The sequence below is a fragment of the Eublepharis macularius genome, chromosome 5, assembly GCF_028583425.1.
Source record: "Eublepharis macularius isolate TG4126 chromosome 5, MPM_Emac_v1.0, whole genome shotgun sequence".
NCBI lineage: Eukaryota > Metazoa > Chordata > Lepidosauria > Squamata > Eublepharidae > Eublepharis > Eublepharis macularius.
Window position 1 is genome coordinate 1,734,776 of NC_072794.1, and position 18,397 is coordinate 1,753,172.

The 18,397-nt window shown below is 47.5% G+C and overlaps 1 protein-coding gene across 1 annotated transcript in view; it reads right to left on the minus strand.

Annotated features, from left to right (window-relative positions):
• Positions 1–794: 794 nt before the first annotated feature.
• KDM4B (lysine demethylase 4B) overlaps positions 795–18,397 on the minus strand; it is a 328,745-nt gene continuing 311,142 nt past the window's right edge. Inside the window, exons 18-22 of the mRNA XM_054982034.1 lie at positions 14,014–14,199; positions 13,749–13,913; positions 5,838–5,963; positions 5,343–5,435; positions 795–3,635 (exon numbers count right to left, since the gene is read on the minus strand). Coding sequence (XP_054838009.1) covers positions 3,453–3,635; positions 5,343–5,435; positions 5,838–5,963; positions 13,749–13,913; positions 14,014–14,199 — 753 coding nt within the window. The 3' untranslated portion in view covers positions 795–3,452. The remainder of the gene's footprint in view (positions 3,636–5,342; positions 5,436–5,837; positions 5,964–13,748; positions 13,914–14,013; positions 14,200–18,397) is intronic.

Sequence of the window (18,397 nt, forward strand, 5' to 3'; positions counted from 1 at the left end):
TCCTGCTTAGGGGCAAGTGGTTTCCTAGGCCAGGGTGAAAGGCAAAGAGCTGCTACAGAGGTTTTCAAAAACAATGCTCCACAAGAGGGTGGGGAGGGGTACAGAGTAAGAAAGCAGCAAGAAGGGAAGACATGGGCTTACCACGTGGGTGAGTGGCAGGAGGCACGGAGTGTAAATATTGCCTCAGCCAATGCGTGTACTGGCCGGCTTTAGGTGAATCCCTTTCAGCCCCAATTTCCCTACATCCAGCAGGGGGTTTGTGTTGCTCTCCCTTGCAGAGTTGCTGTATGGCTTACGGTGCTATGATTGTTCAAAGTACTTTGCATGTTCAAACTGCCCCATATCATGCTGCCCTCATCACGGTGAACAGGGGGTTCTCCTGCGGGAACTGACCCGACCGGGGGCAAGAGGAGCAGGGAGTCAAGAGGCACCCCCAAGCCGCGGCGCTCCCACCTCCACCAAGGGAGGCTGGCGTCATCTCCTCAGACTTCCAGGGAAAAATGGAAAAACTGCCTGTGTCAAAGGGCTCTTTGGACTGACAGACTGAGGGGGGGGTGCAACTTGGCTTTCTTTTACTATAGCCTTGAGTGGTTTGAAATATCTAATATTGGTGAATTCTTGCCTCGGGGGCCATAGACGGGGCATAAAAACTGATTAAATAAAGTATTAGAAAAACGTACTTTAAAAATCTTATCCAACAAGCTAACAAGAACACAATAGCAGCAGGAAATTGATTCCCTTCCCTGTTCTGCCCAGGCTTCTCAGATTTTTACCTCCACCCTGTCACAATTTTGTAATACTTGAGTAGGCATCGACTATAAATTGGGGGGAGGGGGAGGAGGGGGAGATGATACAAAAAGAAAACAATCACATTTCTGTAAGAGCAAACAAATCCCCCTTTTATATAATCACATAGACACTGACAAATAGAGAGTCGCTTGGAAAGTGGGGCTGAGAAGGGAAGAGGTAAAGACGAAGGGCTAATTTGCCTAGTTCCTTCCCCACAGTGAGCCTCACCCCTTTAAAGAGAAAACAAAGTCATTCCCAAACTGGTAAGTGTATTAGAAAAAGGAAAAAAAATCCCAGCTACAACATCAACAAAAAACATCCAGGTTCTACAAAAAGCCAGATGCACGGCATAGAAACGAAACCGAGTTCATCACCTGAAGAACTGAGGAGCAGAGGGGGAAAGAAACACGTTTCTTTTTTTACAATATAAATATGCACAAGAGTCCCAGCAACAAGCACTGACCCAAGCAGCAGGATCCCCTGCTCTCAACCTGCGCGCCCCCCACAAGTGGACACCCCCCCACCCCCGGTTGTTAGTTTTTTCTTTGAAAGTGATCTGCCACTCCAAATTCTTGCTTTGGAATATTTTGTTCTTTTTCCTGTGGCTTGTTAATCAAAACAGTAATCAGAGGTGAATCTTTATTTTTTAAACATGTAAATTACTTCCCCAGTAATTCTGTGTTCCTTGAAAGGATTCAGGGCTGTCCTGAAAGAAGGAGGTGCCTTTGTGGGGTGGGTGGGGGGTGATGGATGCAGGCCTTTTCAGCAAGGGATCAACCTCAAATCAGGAAGATCCCACTTGTCGTCACGTAACACTTCCGTATGCAAAGCAGAGGGGTGCCCCAGCAGGAAACAGCTTTTCTTTAATAAGCTGAAAGGCATTCGCAGAAGGTGCTGAATTGGAAACCCACGTACACTTTCTTCAATGGATCTGGGGGCGAGGAGGGAATACCACTTTTGATCCCCTGAACAAGAGAAGTGTCAGAAAATGGGCTGGAAGAGAAACCAACATGAAAAATTCACTTGCCAAGATGCAAATTGACTCCCCAACAGTCCCATGGAATCGGTACGCAGGGTGCAAACAAGACTCACCCCGCCTCCTACAATAAGCTCCCAAGACTTACAGCGCGATGAAATCCCGTGTGCCAAGGGAAGGGCAGGCTGCATGAGCACGATGAAGAGGAGTGGAGAGACAAGCCAAGATCATCTCAACCCCTCCCCCTGCACACACAACTGAACCGTTGCACAGGGCGAACTGGAGTGGCCAACTAACTGGGTGCACAGCATGATTCCAGCTCGTAAGATGTTCATAGCCTGGTAGGCAAACCCTGGCTCTTGAAATGGCCTTTTGCCAAGTAAACAGCACTGCACCACGAGAAGGTAGCTAGGGAATGTCTCCTCCAGTGAAGGGTGCAGGTGCGCAAGGGCACACTGCACACACCTCCTCTTTCCCTGTGCTGCAGCTTCTCAGCCAGCTGTGATAATGGGGATCTTGAAATATGTAAATACACGTATGAAAAATATCTCTCTGAAAAATCATACTCATCAAAAGGGACAGCACAAAGGGTTTACTGGGCTCGGAGACAAAATTTGGGCTAACCATCCCCGCCTTAGATGTGTTGGCTTTTGCGATCACGGAGTGCTGAGAAATAAGCAGAATGTGGTTGCCAGCAAGGCACGGGGATCCCAGGAATTGTGTCATGTTGCACCTGCTGGGATGAGGACTGTACACTCCCCGTGCCGCCCCCCCCTTCCCCTGCAGAATATTTCCTTTCATTCCCCGCTGCTCTCATCTGCCAGGTGCAGCTCAGTTGACATGCACCTCTTCAAACCCCTGCTTCCAGGATAAAAATGCAACTCCTGAGGTGGGGCCTGATGGGCAAGAGGGGTCAGGCCACCGAGTGACAGTGGAGGGGGTCTTAGTTCTTCTACAGCACTGCATCCAAGGCAGCTGCCTTTTCTCATGTACTCTTCCATCCCAGAGAGGTATTTCAACAAGTCTGCTCTTCCTCCCCCCAACACAGCCACAGATCCTTTGACAGCATCAAAAAGGAAAATTTCACTAGTCTCAAAGCAACATAACAAGGGAAATAATGTAGAAACTTCATACCTCCCTCCCAGTTTTTGCTGTTATTTGCATTATGTTTTTAAACACACTTTCTGCCTTTTTACAGAAAATATATACACACACACACAAACTGCTAATCCCAAAAAGGCTGCTTCAGTAGTCTGTAAAATAGCACCTTCTCAAAAAGGAGAGGAGAAGAAAAATACAAGGAAGGGAGGGGCCACGGTTGAAAAACTGGAACCATTGCTGCAAATTTAGAATATTTCCCCAAGCATTTTACCAACAAAACAAACAAAAGAAGACAGACCCAAAGTCTAGTGATACACGTTCCACTAGTGCAGATTCTTCCGAAGTTTCTATGGACCAGGTTTCATTCATTCAAAAATCCTTTGCCAGGAAGAACAGAGGTAGGCCAGAGCACGACACGGTCCTCTGAGGTCCAAAGCAAGAACAGAAGGAATTACTAGCAAGTTATTGCACAAGTCTGGGCCTCTCACTCCACAGTTTTTTTTACTTAAATTACTTTTTCGCAGGGATTTGAAAAGGGTATTTAAAAATGCAGCGATTTAAAAAAAAAATCATTGTTCATCCTGGTTTAGAACATGGTGGTGCTTTTCGCTCCCGACTGAGCTTGGAGCAGGGACTCCACGATCGCCAAGTAGTCGGGGCTCAGCCTGCAGCCCTCAGGGTTCTCGGTGGCACCCACCCGAGGGCGTTTGGCCGCCTTTGAGTTGTCTCCTACGAACACGTCTTCCTGAGGAGCTCCAGTGCTGAAGGACTGCAAGGACAACAGGAAAAAGAGGGGTGAGAGAGGACCACGGAGAGCGACACACGGGCATTCTCGAGGGCCACAGAGGGCTCTTCAAAGCACTGTCTGGGGAAAAGCTCACAGAGACAACCCCTCTAACACTCATCCTAAATGAGCAACTGTACTCTCCTCAACACACGCCCCATCAGAACAGAAACGCCGAAGAGTTCAGAGTGATATGTTACAAGCCCATAACACACCGCTAATATATGACTGGCAGCGGGACAATCTTTTGGGGCTGATTCAGCAAGAGCTCCATTTATTCTAACGCCTTAGCAGCGCCTCACAGGATATGGTGGCAGCCATCAGTTTAGAAGGCTTTAAAGGAAAATGACACAACCAAGAGGGACAGGATCTATCAGCTGCTGTTAGCTGTTACAGCTAAAAGGAACCTCCATGTTCAGGAGCAATGTACCACGGAAGACAATTTTAGAGGCAAAAGTGGGCTCTTGCTTTCATGCCATTCGCTCAGTAACACAGCATCTGCCTTGCATGCAGAAGCTCACAGGTTCAATCTGCACGTATCTCCAGTTAAAAGAATCAGGTAGCCAGTGAGACGGCAACCGATGCTGCCAGCTGGAGAGACAATACTGACCTTGACAAACCAATGGTCTAACTCGGAATAAGGCAGGCTCATGGACGGCCCCATGCTGCACCCCAATATTGGGTTGAGCAGATCTTCAGCAAACCAGATGGATGTTTTGACAGTTCTGCAAACTTTCCAAATCCATCACTTTTGATGGGCTTCAAACTTCCCCTGAAGAAGACCCCACACAGCCTTCCTGGACTACTCACTCCTTTGATTAAAACTGGCTACAACTGACATTTTTATGCTGCCCTTCCTTTGAGGAGCTCTGGGTGGTGCACGTGATTCTCTCCATCTCATTTTTTCTTCATGACAAATTTGTGAAATAAGTCAGGCTGAGACTCGTGTGTGTGTGTGTGTGTATGTGTGAGTGAGAGAGAGAGAGAGAGAGAGAGAGAGAGAGAGAGAGAGAGACTGATCCAAAGTTAACCACTGAACTTCGTGGCAGATTGGAGATCTGGATCAAGTGTGGCGTAGTAGTGAGAAGCAGGAACTCGGAGACCTACGTTCAAATCCCAGCTCCAGCTCAAAGTCACCCAGAGAGCTTCATTGCTCTCCTAGCCTAACTGCTCAGAGGGTTATTGTGAAGATAAAAATGAAGGAGAGGAGAACTATGCAACCTGTTCTGGATCCTCACTGGGAAAAAGATGGGGTATAAATGATGTCAATCAATATAGATAGGGAGCTTAACTTCCTACAAATTTATCCGTAGTGATACTTGAAACTCTTTCTGTAGCACTTCATTCCAGAGCAGGCTGCGGTTCTTAACAGACAGGCTTCCCCCCACCCCACCCCCCCACCCCCGACTCTCACACTGCTTGTTGAAGCTGCACTTGTTTGCTGCTGTTTTGATGCTTACATTTTGCACCCTGAACAGCTGAAATGTTTTTAAACATTCCAAGGTGGGCGATTATATCCTGTACAACCTACTTTTGAATAAGTACATGCAATATGAGTTTTGGAAAGGGAAATTTTCCTTTGCAATCACTAGAACTTTACTAAACAAACTGGCAACTGAGAAAAAACGAAAACAAGCTTTGCATATTGCAATGAAAGAAAATCCTGCACCCAAGTAGCCTCGGTTTACCCACCAGGCGTGACTTTACTCTCTTGGGCAGCTCCTCCTCCAGAGTGTAGATATCACGCCGTTTGACCATCAGTTGGGAGCGGTCTTCAAACTCAACCTGCGAAAGAAAACAAAAAGGCCACTAAGCTTTATGGTGGCAACTTCGGTCAGACCAGCTCCGCTTGCAGCAGCTCCCCTTAAGCCCAAGTCAGGCTGGCCAGTCCTGGGGAAATGGTCCCATCCTCGGCTTCTGATGCCACTCTCCTGTGGACATGTTTTAATGGGGGAGGGGGGGATGGTGGTGCTACTCATCAGGGGGGCTCCAGTTTAAGGCCCCCAAAGTCACTGGATGGCTATGAGCCACAGCCCCGCTTCCCCAAGCTGATTCGTCAACTGATTCTCCAGCAAAGACAGCATTTGCCTTCTACCACCAATGACCACCACCAGACCGGGAGGCAGAAGCACTGCCAGTCGCCCTGCCCCGGGTGCCTTCTGGTGTGCATGCAGAAGAGGCTCTCACCTGGAAGATCTGGCTGATCTGGGCAGCAATGAATCTGGCCTCCTTGCAAGCGATGTCATCATCGGTCCACTGCAGCTGGACCAGCTCCCCCTCGGCAGGAGGCCCCATCTTGAGGCAGTCTCTGCTCTGAAGACAAGACACAAGAGAAGGTTGAAAACACTGCAGGAGGAACCCAGGCGGAAAGGTTTACAGCGCGCATGGTATACTTTCTGAAAGGAGGCAGCTGCCCCACCTGTATCACCCTCAGTTTCTCTAGCAGAGATGCATCAAGACTCAGTTATCAGGAACTAGAGATGGGAACACCCACGGCAGGTGGGCAGGGGGAATGGTTTTTTTTTTTTTGAGGACTTTCAATTTTCCTGATGAAAAAAATGGGGAACGTGAGGGAGCAGAGAAAAATCAAAATAGTTTCTTTTTTGAAATGAATAGAATTTTTAAAAAACGTGTAGCATTAAATTTTTGTGTAAGGATCTACAAAATCAGGTAAGGATAATTCTTATACCTATTGTAGTCATATAAAAATATTTTAAAGGATAATTTATTGTTTAAATGTGAATTTTGGCAACAATTAATATGCTATAATGTGTTTAATTCATTATTAAAAAGTTCAGGGTTTTCCGTGTTACGAAGTTTAATATGGTATCCAAATATATGGGTAGCCATATTACGACTGTATAACAGCGTTTTGTTCAAATACATACTCTTTTCTTTGCTACAAGATTTGTCTTTTTTCAACTTTTTTTCTCTCAGATAGCAAAAACTAAGATATATGTGCTAAGGCAGCAGAGGGTGAAACAGTTTGCCACTCTTTTACTCAATTATTGCATATATTTCCAATTTTGCTTGTAGAAAACTGCATTCCAATACTATATGCCAAATAGTACAATTTTGTACACTATATTATAAATGAAAAATCTGAAGTTGTTAAGGCAGTAAAACAAGTTTAGCTTTGATTGGAAAGCAGGGATCGTATATATTTCTATATCTGCCAAAATGTCAATCCCCCCTCGACCCCCCCTTTCCCCCACTGCTTACAAATTTCTGGAAACATCACACCTCTCTCAGGACCCTGTTCTGGAACTCCAGATTCTTTAGACTCCCTCTACTGTGCTCCTCCTTGTTCTGTGCCTCTGTCTGGTGTAGCAGAATGCTTATCCGCTTCTCATTAAGGTTTCCCACTGTTCAGGGTAATGGTTTTATCTTTAAACTCTAAGCAACATTCAGTCTTTGAATTGAGACCTGAAAACAGCCCTCTCCCCTTTAAGACTGTTTATCAGTACAAGGTAATTTATAGGTTTCTTCTTGCAGTACTCTCCCCACCAAGACACAAAGACACTTCCTCCTTAGAGTTGAAAGTTATTTTTATTAAAATAAACTCTAGTCTTTTAAATAAAGCAAGATATCAAAATATAAATGATTATTAAGATAAAACTTACAAAGATGGAACAAATGAAGGCAACAAGATTTAACAGTGCAGTCCTAAGTGGGGGTGTGGAAAGTGCGCAGGGAGAAAACTAAGGCTTGCGTGGGCATAAATGGCACTTATGTGGGCATAACCCCACCTCTGCCAGCGCCTGCCCAAGGTGCACTACCACAGATGGGTTGCCGTCGGCAGGCATGCTTGGCAGCCAGGCAGAGGTGTGAGTACGGCGCCAGAGGGGGCAGGGCGGGAGCGAGTCGCAAGTTAGTCTGCTTCCAAAGCTGCCCCAGGCCTGAGAACGCCCCCTGCAGCGGCGGAAAGTTAACTCCACGAAAACAAGTGGTGTAGCCCATAGTTGCCCATTAACTGGGAAAACTTGGAGCCCTCTCTCAGAGCCCTGCCCATATGGCCCAAACGGGGCATAGGATGGCAACTACAGCAGGGACCAATCCCCGTGTGATTTTGGGGTGGGCGAGCCCCCCTCCCTGTGCCCAATAAGCTGCCCAGGCACCCTACATAACCTCTGGCTGCACCGCAAATATTCATGTAAGTGGGATGGGGGCTGGAGGCTCTGCCCGGCAGCTCCCTGCTGCTGGGACTTTGCGCACAAGGCGAGAGAGTGGGTACTCATGGTGGCAGGTCATGAGTGCACTTAGTGGAAAATTGAGAGCACTTTGCACTTGCTGAATGGAAGAAGAGCAAAGTCCAGAATGTCTAACAACAACCTCCCAAGTCCCCTTGCAGGTTATCTTACTCCGGAGTCCCAGCTCGGGAAGGGGCGAGGGAGCACTGACAAGTAAGAAGGAGCTGGGGCGGTGGCTAACCCGGCTTGCTGATTTGTGCCAGCTGCCCCCCCCCCACACACCTGAACCCTCCCGAACGCCAGCCTCTGCAAGTGAGGCTCACCGGTGTGTGTGTGTGTGTGGGGGGGGGGTGGCAGCGGCAGCAGCATCTGCCTGCCATGAAAACAGCTGCCCGGAAAACTGTTCTTGACACAGCCACTGCAGGGGGGGGGCATCAGCAATCCATTTGGGGGCCCTGTTCAGACTCCCTCAGCTAGGGCCTCTCCTGGCAGAGGAGGAAGTGCAGCTTCAGGTCGGGTTGACTGGGTGTTTATAACTCCCTGGTGCTGGAGGGTCCTTAGCCACTTGACTTTCTCCCTCACAGGATAAGACCATCCTGATGCAGAGCACTTCCTCACCAGAGGGTCATGCATTATCTGGTCACAAGCTGAACCTGTGGAGCTGCTGCTGCGGCTACCAACCATGTACACCTTCCCAGAATGTTGCAGATTGGGCTTGGCCTTGGCCGCGGACTGGGTCACTTGCAACACGTGTCTGTTTCCCTTGCAGGCAGGTCACAACTCTTCCAGGAAACCAAGAAGCATGGCTGTTTCAGCCCCCAGTGATCCTCCTCAAGTGCCGTTCAGGTCCAGCCCAGGGAGCAGTTTCCCAAGGCAGCCTGTATCTCAACCTCGCCCCTGCGAGGTCAGGACAAGGGATGAATTTTGCGGCTCTGACTGCTGTGAAAACTGCCTTTGTTCCCTTTCCAGCCGAGGGACATTGGCAAGACACACGTCCAGAGAACCTCTTCACCTTTTCCGGTTTAACAAAATATGTGTTGAAAAACAATAAACTGCCTGACTGATAGCTTGCTTGCCTGACAATGACAATAGCCCCCCCCCCGCAACTCCCCGTGGGGATGTCTTCACTCATCCCCGCAAGTGTTTCCTGGCTCAGAGCTGGAATGGATGGGGTGGGCTCTGCTGTCAGAAGGAGCAGGTGTCAAGTGGTGCCTTGGGGCCCTGCCCAGCTTCCCTGCCCCCTTCCCCTCCTCAATGTAACTTCAGGCAGTGAGGTGGGAACTGAAGTGTGGCCCATGAATGGCTAACAGGGTGGGGGGGGGGCACCACTGAGGACTTTCGTTCTCTGACGGACAGAGCTGCTGGCATCTGAAAAGCCAGGCAGATGACCGCTGCATGTAGGGGAAGGGGGAGGTTGCTGCTGGGAGGTAGGGGATGTGGAGATCTTGGGATCTCCAGGGCTCCTCCTCCAGGAGGATGGACCACCCTCCTTTTTGCTGTTTGCGGAGGCAGGGATGGACTTGGGAAATCTGGCGTAGGGAGGGGGTGGATGACAGCCCCTAGAGCAGTTTCTCTGGACCAGCAGGCCGTCAGTCCACTTTGGGGGGGGGGCGCATCACCCCAGGACCAGAGCATGGCTCTCAAGGTCCAACCCAAGTTCTCCTTGCATCTTTGTGATGCGTTGATGTGTTCAAGTGGCACCGCCTCATGTCTGTGGGAGCTTTTCGCTCCTATCTCCTCCAATGGGTCTTCTGGGCTCTTGTGTGGTTTCCAATGGGCATTCCTGTCACTCATTGAAGAACCCCCACCCCCGCCTCTCTGGAACCTGCTGATCTCAAGTGCTCCAGGCTGCGAGTGTGACCCTTGCCAGGTCCTGCTGCCTTTCTGGTCCCTTTTCAGGGAGAGGAAACCTGTTTTTCACGATGGCAGGAAGGGATTTGCAGGCATGTGGAGCCGCAGCCACCGGCCTGGCCCTCATCGGAAAGGTTGGACGGGCGAGAGGGTGGGTGCCTACCTGCACCTTCAGTGTTATCTCTGCCCTCCCCGCCCCGGCAGGGATGCTTGCTCCCTGACGAGGCATGTTGGTGGGCAGTGGGGATTGTGGCCTCCCCACTGGCTGTGCCACTGCTCGCCCCTCGCCCACCTGTCAGGGGAGCAGTGCGACCATTGGCTGGTGTGGGTTGGATTGTCAGGGGAATGGTGGGCGGGTGCTCTTGGTGGCACCTGTGCTTTGCCTTGCCAAGCTCCGGCACCGGCATGGCACTCCTGCAAAAATCCATAGGGAGTGGCAGAGCAGCGCCACTTTTACGTCCATGTGCAGGTGGGCGCACTGGATCAGGCCTTGGGATAGGGCTGTGAGTCTCCTAACATTTCTCAATTAAATCTAAGTTTAAATCAATCAGATCTGCTATGAAATTCATTGAAGTTTCCATAAACACACATTGTAAGAATACATTTCTCACCTAGATCATGAGATTTCTTTCAGCAAAACCTTGACCTGCTATCTGGGTTAGCACTTTTAAATGATATTTTAGCAGAAATCGAAGATCTTTTTAATGTGATAGCATAGATAAGCTATGATTGGTTTGAGATTTAATTAATTACTCATATTTTCAATCATGTGATATTCTATCTAGCCAAAAAGTGATACTATGTCCAGCTGCAAGATAAGATATATTAATCAGTAAAGATGACAGGTAAAGTTACGTGAGCAGATCATCTCTGGTCCGTTCTAACAGCTAGAGAACATTTGTCGGCTACTGTCCATAATTTTTAACTGGCTGTCAAAGACGAAAGAGCACCTGTGTAGTTATACAACATGCTAGAAAAACTTCAAAGTTCATTAGAATACATGTGTATCACTAAGTATAATGTGCTCTAATCCATATTTCCGTGACACTGGAAGCAGTGGTACTTTAGCTTGCACCCGACAAGCAATGCCTTCATGATGCGGAGCTCATGCTACATGTACGGATTTTTATCATATAGATTTCAGGCTTCCATGCCTGAGCAAAGGCTTCTAGGCCAGAATGAGAAATTCTTCTCCTTTACCTGACTGATCTGGGCAAAACCTCAGAGGTTACAGAATGTTTGTTTAGAGAAGGGTATAAAAGGAGGAGCAGGGCTCAAGAGTGGCAGGAGAAAAGGCTTCTTACATGTTATCCTCTACCAGTTTGGTGTAGTGGTTAAGAGTGCGTGACTCTAATCTGGAGAGCCGGGTTTGATTCCCCACTCCTGCGCTTGAAGCCAGCTGGGTGACCTTGGGTCAGTCACAGCTTCTAGGAGCTCTCTCAGCCCCACCCACCTCACAGGGGGTTTTGTTGTGGGGATAATAATGGCGTAAATTGTAAACCACTCTGAGTGGGTGTTAAGTTGTCCTGAAGGGTGGTATATAAATTGAATGTTGTTGTTTTTCTTCTTCTTCTTAGGAATTTTGGTGTAAAAATCTCTCAGCTAACTGCTCCAGTTAGATAAGCAGCAGCCAACTCATTCTATTGTTAAGATTGCTCTCGGAAACTGGTGAGATTATTGTAATCTGGTATTGTAAAGAGCTAACACTGAGGTCAAATGTGCTTTCTAGTTTGGGGGCTAGTTCTCTTGGTGAAGGAAGTAATGATGAATTTATTTTTCGGAATATATTTGAAGTGTTTTGAGATGTTGGAGAATTTATCCTTTTGGATTGAGGAATTTGTAATAAGAAACTGAAAATAAGGAATGAATCTTGTTGCCTTATAATCTTCATTTTTGCATTGCTGAAATAAAATAGTTAAATAGCATTTGGATTGTGTCTGTTTCCTTTCAAATGGGATTTTGCTTCTTTTACACTAAGAATAAAGATCCCTCGCAAAGGTAAGTTGGCAGACGAGTTAACGCTCAGACTCCCTTTCAATTGGTTTGTCCTACAATGCTGATAAAAAGATGGGAGTCACTTTATATGGCTTCAAGTTCACAGTGGAACAAAAATAAGCACACATCTCACCATAAGTAGCCCCAGGGGGCCACGAACACATACGTGAAGCTGCTTCCCACTGAACCAGGCCCTTGGTCCGTCCAGCAAGGTCAGGACTGGCCGCTCAGACTGGCAGCAATTCTCCGGGGTCTTGGGTGCGGGTATTACCACCTGACCCTTTTCCCCAAAGCAGGGACCAAGCATTGCTTTTTCAGCCCCAGTACAAACTTGTAACCCCTGCCCCCCCCACACACCCCAGCACCACCTCAATTCACTTATATAATCTCATGAACCATGAAGAGTTTGCTTTCGTTATAAAATTATAGTTACATTATAGACTACATTTCTTAAAAATGCCAGTTTCTCCAAGTTTTATAAATAGTAACACCTAGCCTAAGAGTCCTACCAATTAGTTAAATATTTTGTAGCTTCTTGGTCACTCTAAAGGGATTATGCTGTCAATATCCATGGCTGCAGAGATTAGGTCAAATAACTTAAAGCTTTGTGTACCTGCTCTTTTCAATGCAAAATCATCCCTAGCCCTCCAAAGTCCATTTCGCTTGCAAATTCACACTCAGTAGACAAGATGGCTAGGTGGCTTAACCATCCTTGCCTCAGTGTAGAACGCCTGTTTTTGATGAGTGCTAGTTTGCTGAAACTTCTTTCAGCTTCTGCATCACTGGCATTCACTAAATATTAGTGGCCACAGACTCGGTTCCTTTACTGAAATCATTTTCATCTTAATTTTGTTAATCTGCTTCCCTAGTTACTGTACTGTTGCCTAACTGCAAAAGGCTTTGTCTGATTTAAATAACTGGAGCAGAGATTGATTTCCTTTCGTTCCTTTTTGCTCCCTTTATTTTATCTCCTTACATTTCTGGCTGCCTGATTTGTATTTAAAGCCACCACCAGACATGGCAGCAGGGACCGTACCTGTTTGTGACTCTGAGTGCACCTGTGTACATTTTGGGCTTGCAAGTCCTACCACTGTCTTCTGGTGCTTTGCTTTGCCCTTCCCATACCTGGGCTGGTCCCCTTCCCTCATCTACCTTCACTGCAAATTATCCCCACCTTCATCTCTCTCCCTTTGCTTTACGGTCTCCCCCATAGCAAATTTCAGATTAGCGGCTCCTCCTGGCAAGAAGTCGTCTCCTTGACCTCTGTAAAGGAACAGGAGTACAGATGGCCCTACAGAATTACGGGCTTGTGCGTGCGTGCGTGCGCATGCATGTTCACATACGTACTGCGGAAACTGTCGTTCCAGCATTATCTCAGGGAAAACACAAGCCTCTTGCCCGGCTACTATGGGAGAACCTGGTGCTATGGGGCTCAGGTCAACTCCTGTTGTGAGCTGATTAATTCCATCTTGGGAAAGAGTCAGCTACCACAGTTGGGAGCAGAAAGGCCCCGAAAAACCCTAGATGGCTCCTTCTGCCAATATCACCCTAGAGAGAAGCAGGATTCCTTCGCATGACCCTGGCACACAGGCGAGCCCCAGGAGTGCCACAATGAACAAAAAGGGGGTTCCACCTGCACAGCCTGCCCTGCTAGGCAATGACAGGGCAGGATGCCAGGCAGTAACAAAGAATGGGCAACCCTGCACTTGAAAAGAAGTCACCTGCCTATTAGTCTGCAAGAGGACTGAGGAAACAAATACAGAGAGAGGATCAGGAGAGAGGATGTATACGAGTGTGTGAAAAGAAGAGCTAAGCCTGTTTCAGTTTTAACTGTGGAACATATACACAACACCACGTCCTCCTCAGGTTACAGTATCAAGTTTGGGATATGTTGTTCTAAACGTTCTGGGGGCAAGCATCATAGCACGAGGAAGGGCAGCGAACAGCCTGAATATAGAACAAAGGCAGGCCTTGGAGTTTCAGTGATAAGAAGAGCAGAATAAGACGATGCCCACGGGACCTATCCAAAGACGTCGACAGAGGAGTCTCCCATGCTACTTACAATGATGCTCTCTGGGTAAATGTTGTCACTGTAAGAACCATCATCAAAATTGACTTCATAGAAGGTCTGCGTTGTTGTGCCAATCACTTTACACCGGTAGTAGAGCCCATTCAGGTTCTTCGTGATCACTGTCTGACCCAGGGACACCTCCCTGGAAAATGGGATCTAAAAAAGAAGATAATAAAAGTGACACGCCTTTTCTAAATGGGAAAGGGGGATGAGAAAGAAAAGGGCAGGAGGCAGGGTTAACACAGGAGACACCTACGATATGACTGGCTGCCTTATGCTTGAAGCACGTGATAGACACAACATAGGGCCAATCATCTGGTTCTATGGGCACTCCGGCTGCATGGGCACAGGTGACGTGGAAGGAGGTGGAGCAATGCTCGTAGGAGCACTGGATGCAGGCACCCGAAATTTTCTTCATCCGCCTCCGGCAGTACACACATTTCTGGGAAAGAACACAGGCCTATATTAGTACATGCAAGAGAAACGAATACTGTAACAATGTTCATGCTGGGTCTGTGCTGGTCTGTAACTGTATTCATTCATTCATTCATTGACCTTCCTGAAGCTTGCCAATTCTCAGAGGATGCTAAGCAGGACCTTTGGAGAACCTATTCAAAGGCAGCAGCTGGGAATAACAGCCATGGGTCCTCCTTGCTGAAGGGCAGTATACTTCTGAGTTCCAGATGCTGAAAGCAAATAGGGAAAACCCTTGTGAGGTTTCCAGGGGCACATGGCTAGTCTCTGGCTGAGGGAGGGGGAAAAGACAGCTAGACTAGTTGGAACCGGGTCTAATTCAGGCATATTGACCATGCTCCAAGCTATCTCCAACGTTTGCCACAGCTACAGCTCCCCCAATGTAATATGCTTCTCCAAAGGCTGTTCAGGTGGCCATTGTCTGCAGGCTGGAGTACATTCGCTGGCAGCATTTCCCCTGATGGAGTAACTGTTGGATTTTAGCTTGGCTTTAGTTGCTGGTGCATTGTTCTGAAGGACAAGAGGCACCAAATTTGACACAAGCAATCATATAACCAAGAACAGCAATTCTGTACTAAAGTACGAAGGTAAACGTTCACGCGCCTGCTGCTGCTATGTGCATCCCGGCCACCCAGCAGATCAGCGGCACGTTTTTGGGTAGCCAGTAAGGGACAGGAAGACAGAGTGGGACCCCTGGACTCATTTAAAGCATTTTTATCCTGCCTTTCTCCAAACTGACCTGATCCCCACTTCCTTTGTTTTTTCTAATTGATTTTTTAACAGAATTTAACAAAAAGAAAACAAGGAAAGAAACACAAGTTACAAGAAAAAAGCAAAAGAAATTAGGAATAAGAACCAATTTTCTCTGTGAAAAGTTGTGTAAGTATTACATATTATACCCTAACTCCAAATTTGCCCTTACAATCAATATTATCCCTTAACTCCAAATTTACACCATATGTCTACTTCTCCTTTCCCCCTGAACATTTCTTCCACCTCTTAATTTTCAGAAGCACAAACCATCAATTCATTTCTCTCTGTTTCCCACAAAAAGTCTGTAAGGGGTTTTCAGGTAACAATATATTGATTTAATTACTTTTCCCTAATCAAATATGTTAATTTGCCCATCTCAGCATATTCCGTCATCCTCTCAAGCCATTCTTCTGATGTAGCTTTCCATTTTTAGCATATAAGTCTTGCTGCTGTTGTCATACGCAAAAAATGTGTACCATTATCATTATTGTTATTATTTATTAGATTTGTAATCAGCTCTCCCCACCAGGCAGGTTCAGAGTGGCTTCTAACTGTTTGTCCATTAATCCCAACAAAAATGCCTCCAGTTTCATTTGTATATTAGTCTTTAAAATCTTTTGGAAAATTGAGTGCATTTGTATACAATTTTTTTTAGCTTAGTTGCATGTCCACCCTGATCCCCACTTTGGAGCATTGATGACCATCCCATCTACAGACAAGATCATTCACCCCACCACATACACCTCATATCACACGTGTCTTGGTCTTGATTAGTATGATTAGAACCAGTTATTTATATTCTTCCAAGCCACAAATCTTTTATTTATTTATTTATTTTGGCGCAACATCTCATTGTATGTGGCTTGGCTTGCTTCCATGAATCATCTGGAACCATCTGCCTTACAGGTATACTTGATGTAGCCTTGTGGCTAAGAGTATGAGTTGACACCTCTCCTGTCAGCCACAAACTCACAAGATGGTGTTCGACCGTGCTACCACTTGGCATTTGTATAGGGCTTTCAAGTGTTCAGACCACTTTGCCTGCATTATCTTGATGAAACCCGTACATCAGACCTGTAAGGTAGGCTGCTGTCCCCATATTTCAGGTTAAAGGGAGGCTCAGAGCCCCTGAGGATGGGCAGTTTATAAATCGAAATAATAAATAAGAGTGGATGGTTGTTGTGGATTTTCCGGGCTGTATAGCTGTGGTCTTGGTGTTGTAGTTCCTGACGTTTCGCCAGCAGCTGTGACTGGCATCTTCAGAGGTGTAGCACCAAAAGACAGGGATCTCTCAGTGTCACTGTGACAACCATCTTTCTCTGGCCGTGAAAGCCTTCGACAATACATAAATAAGAGTGGTTTGCTGAAAGTTACCTAGTCAGCTTGTGGCTGAGGCTACATTCAAACCAGAGATTACTTTATTCATAGCTCAGTTTCTTCAATACTAGGCAATCTTAGTTCTAGGCAAGGGACTATTACTGCTGCTGCCTACTTTAAAGGCCTGTTGCAAGGTAAGGATCAGTAGCTGGAAGCCCCAGACCATCTTACAGTGGGATTCCTGCCTCCTACTCCCAATCACCAAACTAGGGACAAAAGACAGGTGAAGGAGAATTGGCAACTGTATCAATGAGACAGCAATACATGGGGCCTCCCACCCCTGGCTACAGATATGAAGGCCTGGAAAAACACTATTGAATAGTTCAATGCTTTACAGCCCAATCCTATTGGGGGGGGTGGTGGAAAGGGCATAGGGAGAGAACAAAGGCTTGTGCGGGTAGAAATGGCTCTTATGTGGGTGCAACCCCCCCCCTCCACCAGCGGTGTCCCGTAGGGGCACTAACACAGCTGGGCCGCCACCGCTGGGGACACTTGGCAGATGGGTGGAGGTGCAAGTGAGGCACAAGATCCTGTGCCGGTGCTGGAGGGGGCAGGGCAGGGGGCAGGCCGTGAATGTGTCAGCTCCCTAAGATGCTCCAGGCTTGGGAATGCCCCCGGCGGCAGAAAATAGTTATGCCTAGAAAAAAGGTGACATAACCTATAGGTGCCCATTGCCCGGGAAGAATCGGGTCCCTTTCTCGGCGGCCAGTCCCACCCCTGCGGCTCGAGGGTGCATAGGATGCGAACTACCGTAGGGAACAATCTGTGCATGAACCCATGGTGGACAAGCCTCCCTCCCCACGGCCAATCAGCGCTCCAGGCACCCTACGTAACACCCGACTCCGCTGGCCACAGCCAGGTAAGTGGGCACGCAGCCGGAGGCTCTGCTAGTCAGCCCCGGTCTGCGGGGACTTTGTGCACTAGGCGGGAGAGTGGACGAGAGTGGGCCAATGAGTGCACTGGGGGGACTTAGCAGGAATTTGGGCAGACTTTGCACTCATGGGAAAAGGAGCAAAGTCTGGAATACCTGACTGGCAACCCATTTCCACCAAAGTTCTCTCAGAGGTTATCTGAAGAGAGATGATTATGGAAGAAATCTTATAAAGGCATGAGAAGAAGGGGGCCACATATGCACATACTGCCAAAAGAGATACCCCAAGAAATCACATCACCACCATTACCCAGAGTAAGAAATGGGCTGTCTACAATATGACAACGCCACAATTCATGTACTCCAGCAGAGGGGATGACAGCTAATTATTCTGAAACTTGCATCATACATAATTTACACACGCAGGCCGCAAAGTCCCATTAATCACGAGCCGCACAAGTGCAGCTCTGCATGACAAAGTAGCACTCCAGAGAGAGGCAAGGGGAGAGAGCTCGTGGCCTCGATGCCTGGCTGGGGAGGAAGACGTGTGAGGCCAAACACAGCAGCAGCAGCAGCAGCAGCAGCAGCAGCACTGCTTCCATGCTTTCATCCTGCAGCTGAATTCACTCAGGGCAGCTTCATTCTGTATCAACCAAATGAAATAATCTCTTGGGGATCACTACAGGATAAGATCTAGGTCAGAAGCAACAAGCAAACGAACGAACGAACGAACGAACGAACGAACGAACGAACGAACGAACGAACGAACGAACGAACGAACGAACGAACGAACGAACGAACAAACAAACAAACAAACAAACAAACAAACAAACAAAGCAGTGGTGTAGGTAACAGCAGCGCCTAGCTCAATGGAGCCGGACAGCAGGACATGCTGTGGATAGGTCTACTCTGATAAAAACAGTCCTGCACAAAGACAACCCAAATTTCTACCACAGAAAGCACATTTATGGATCTTGGATATATAATGTAAAATAAGGAAGAGTACGGCATGTCTGTTCGCAAATTTATTCTGCTTTCTGTGAATACCACTGAAACCCAGCTCCCAGAGCACAGCAAAGGCCTTCTAGCCATCTCAGGTATTACATTTGCCTTCCCAGTCACCAAACCCAGAAAGGAGGAGACATTTAGGACTCTGATTGGTTTA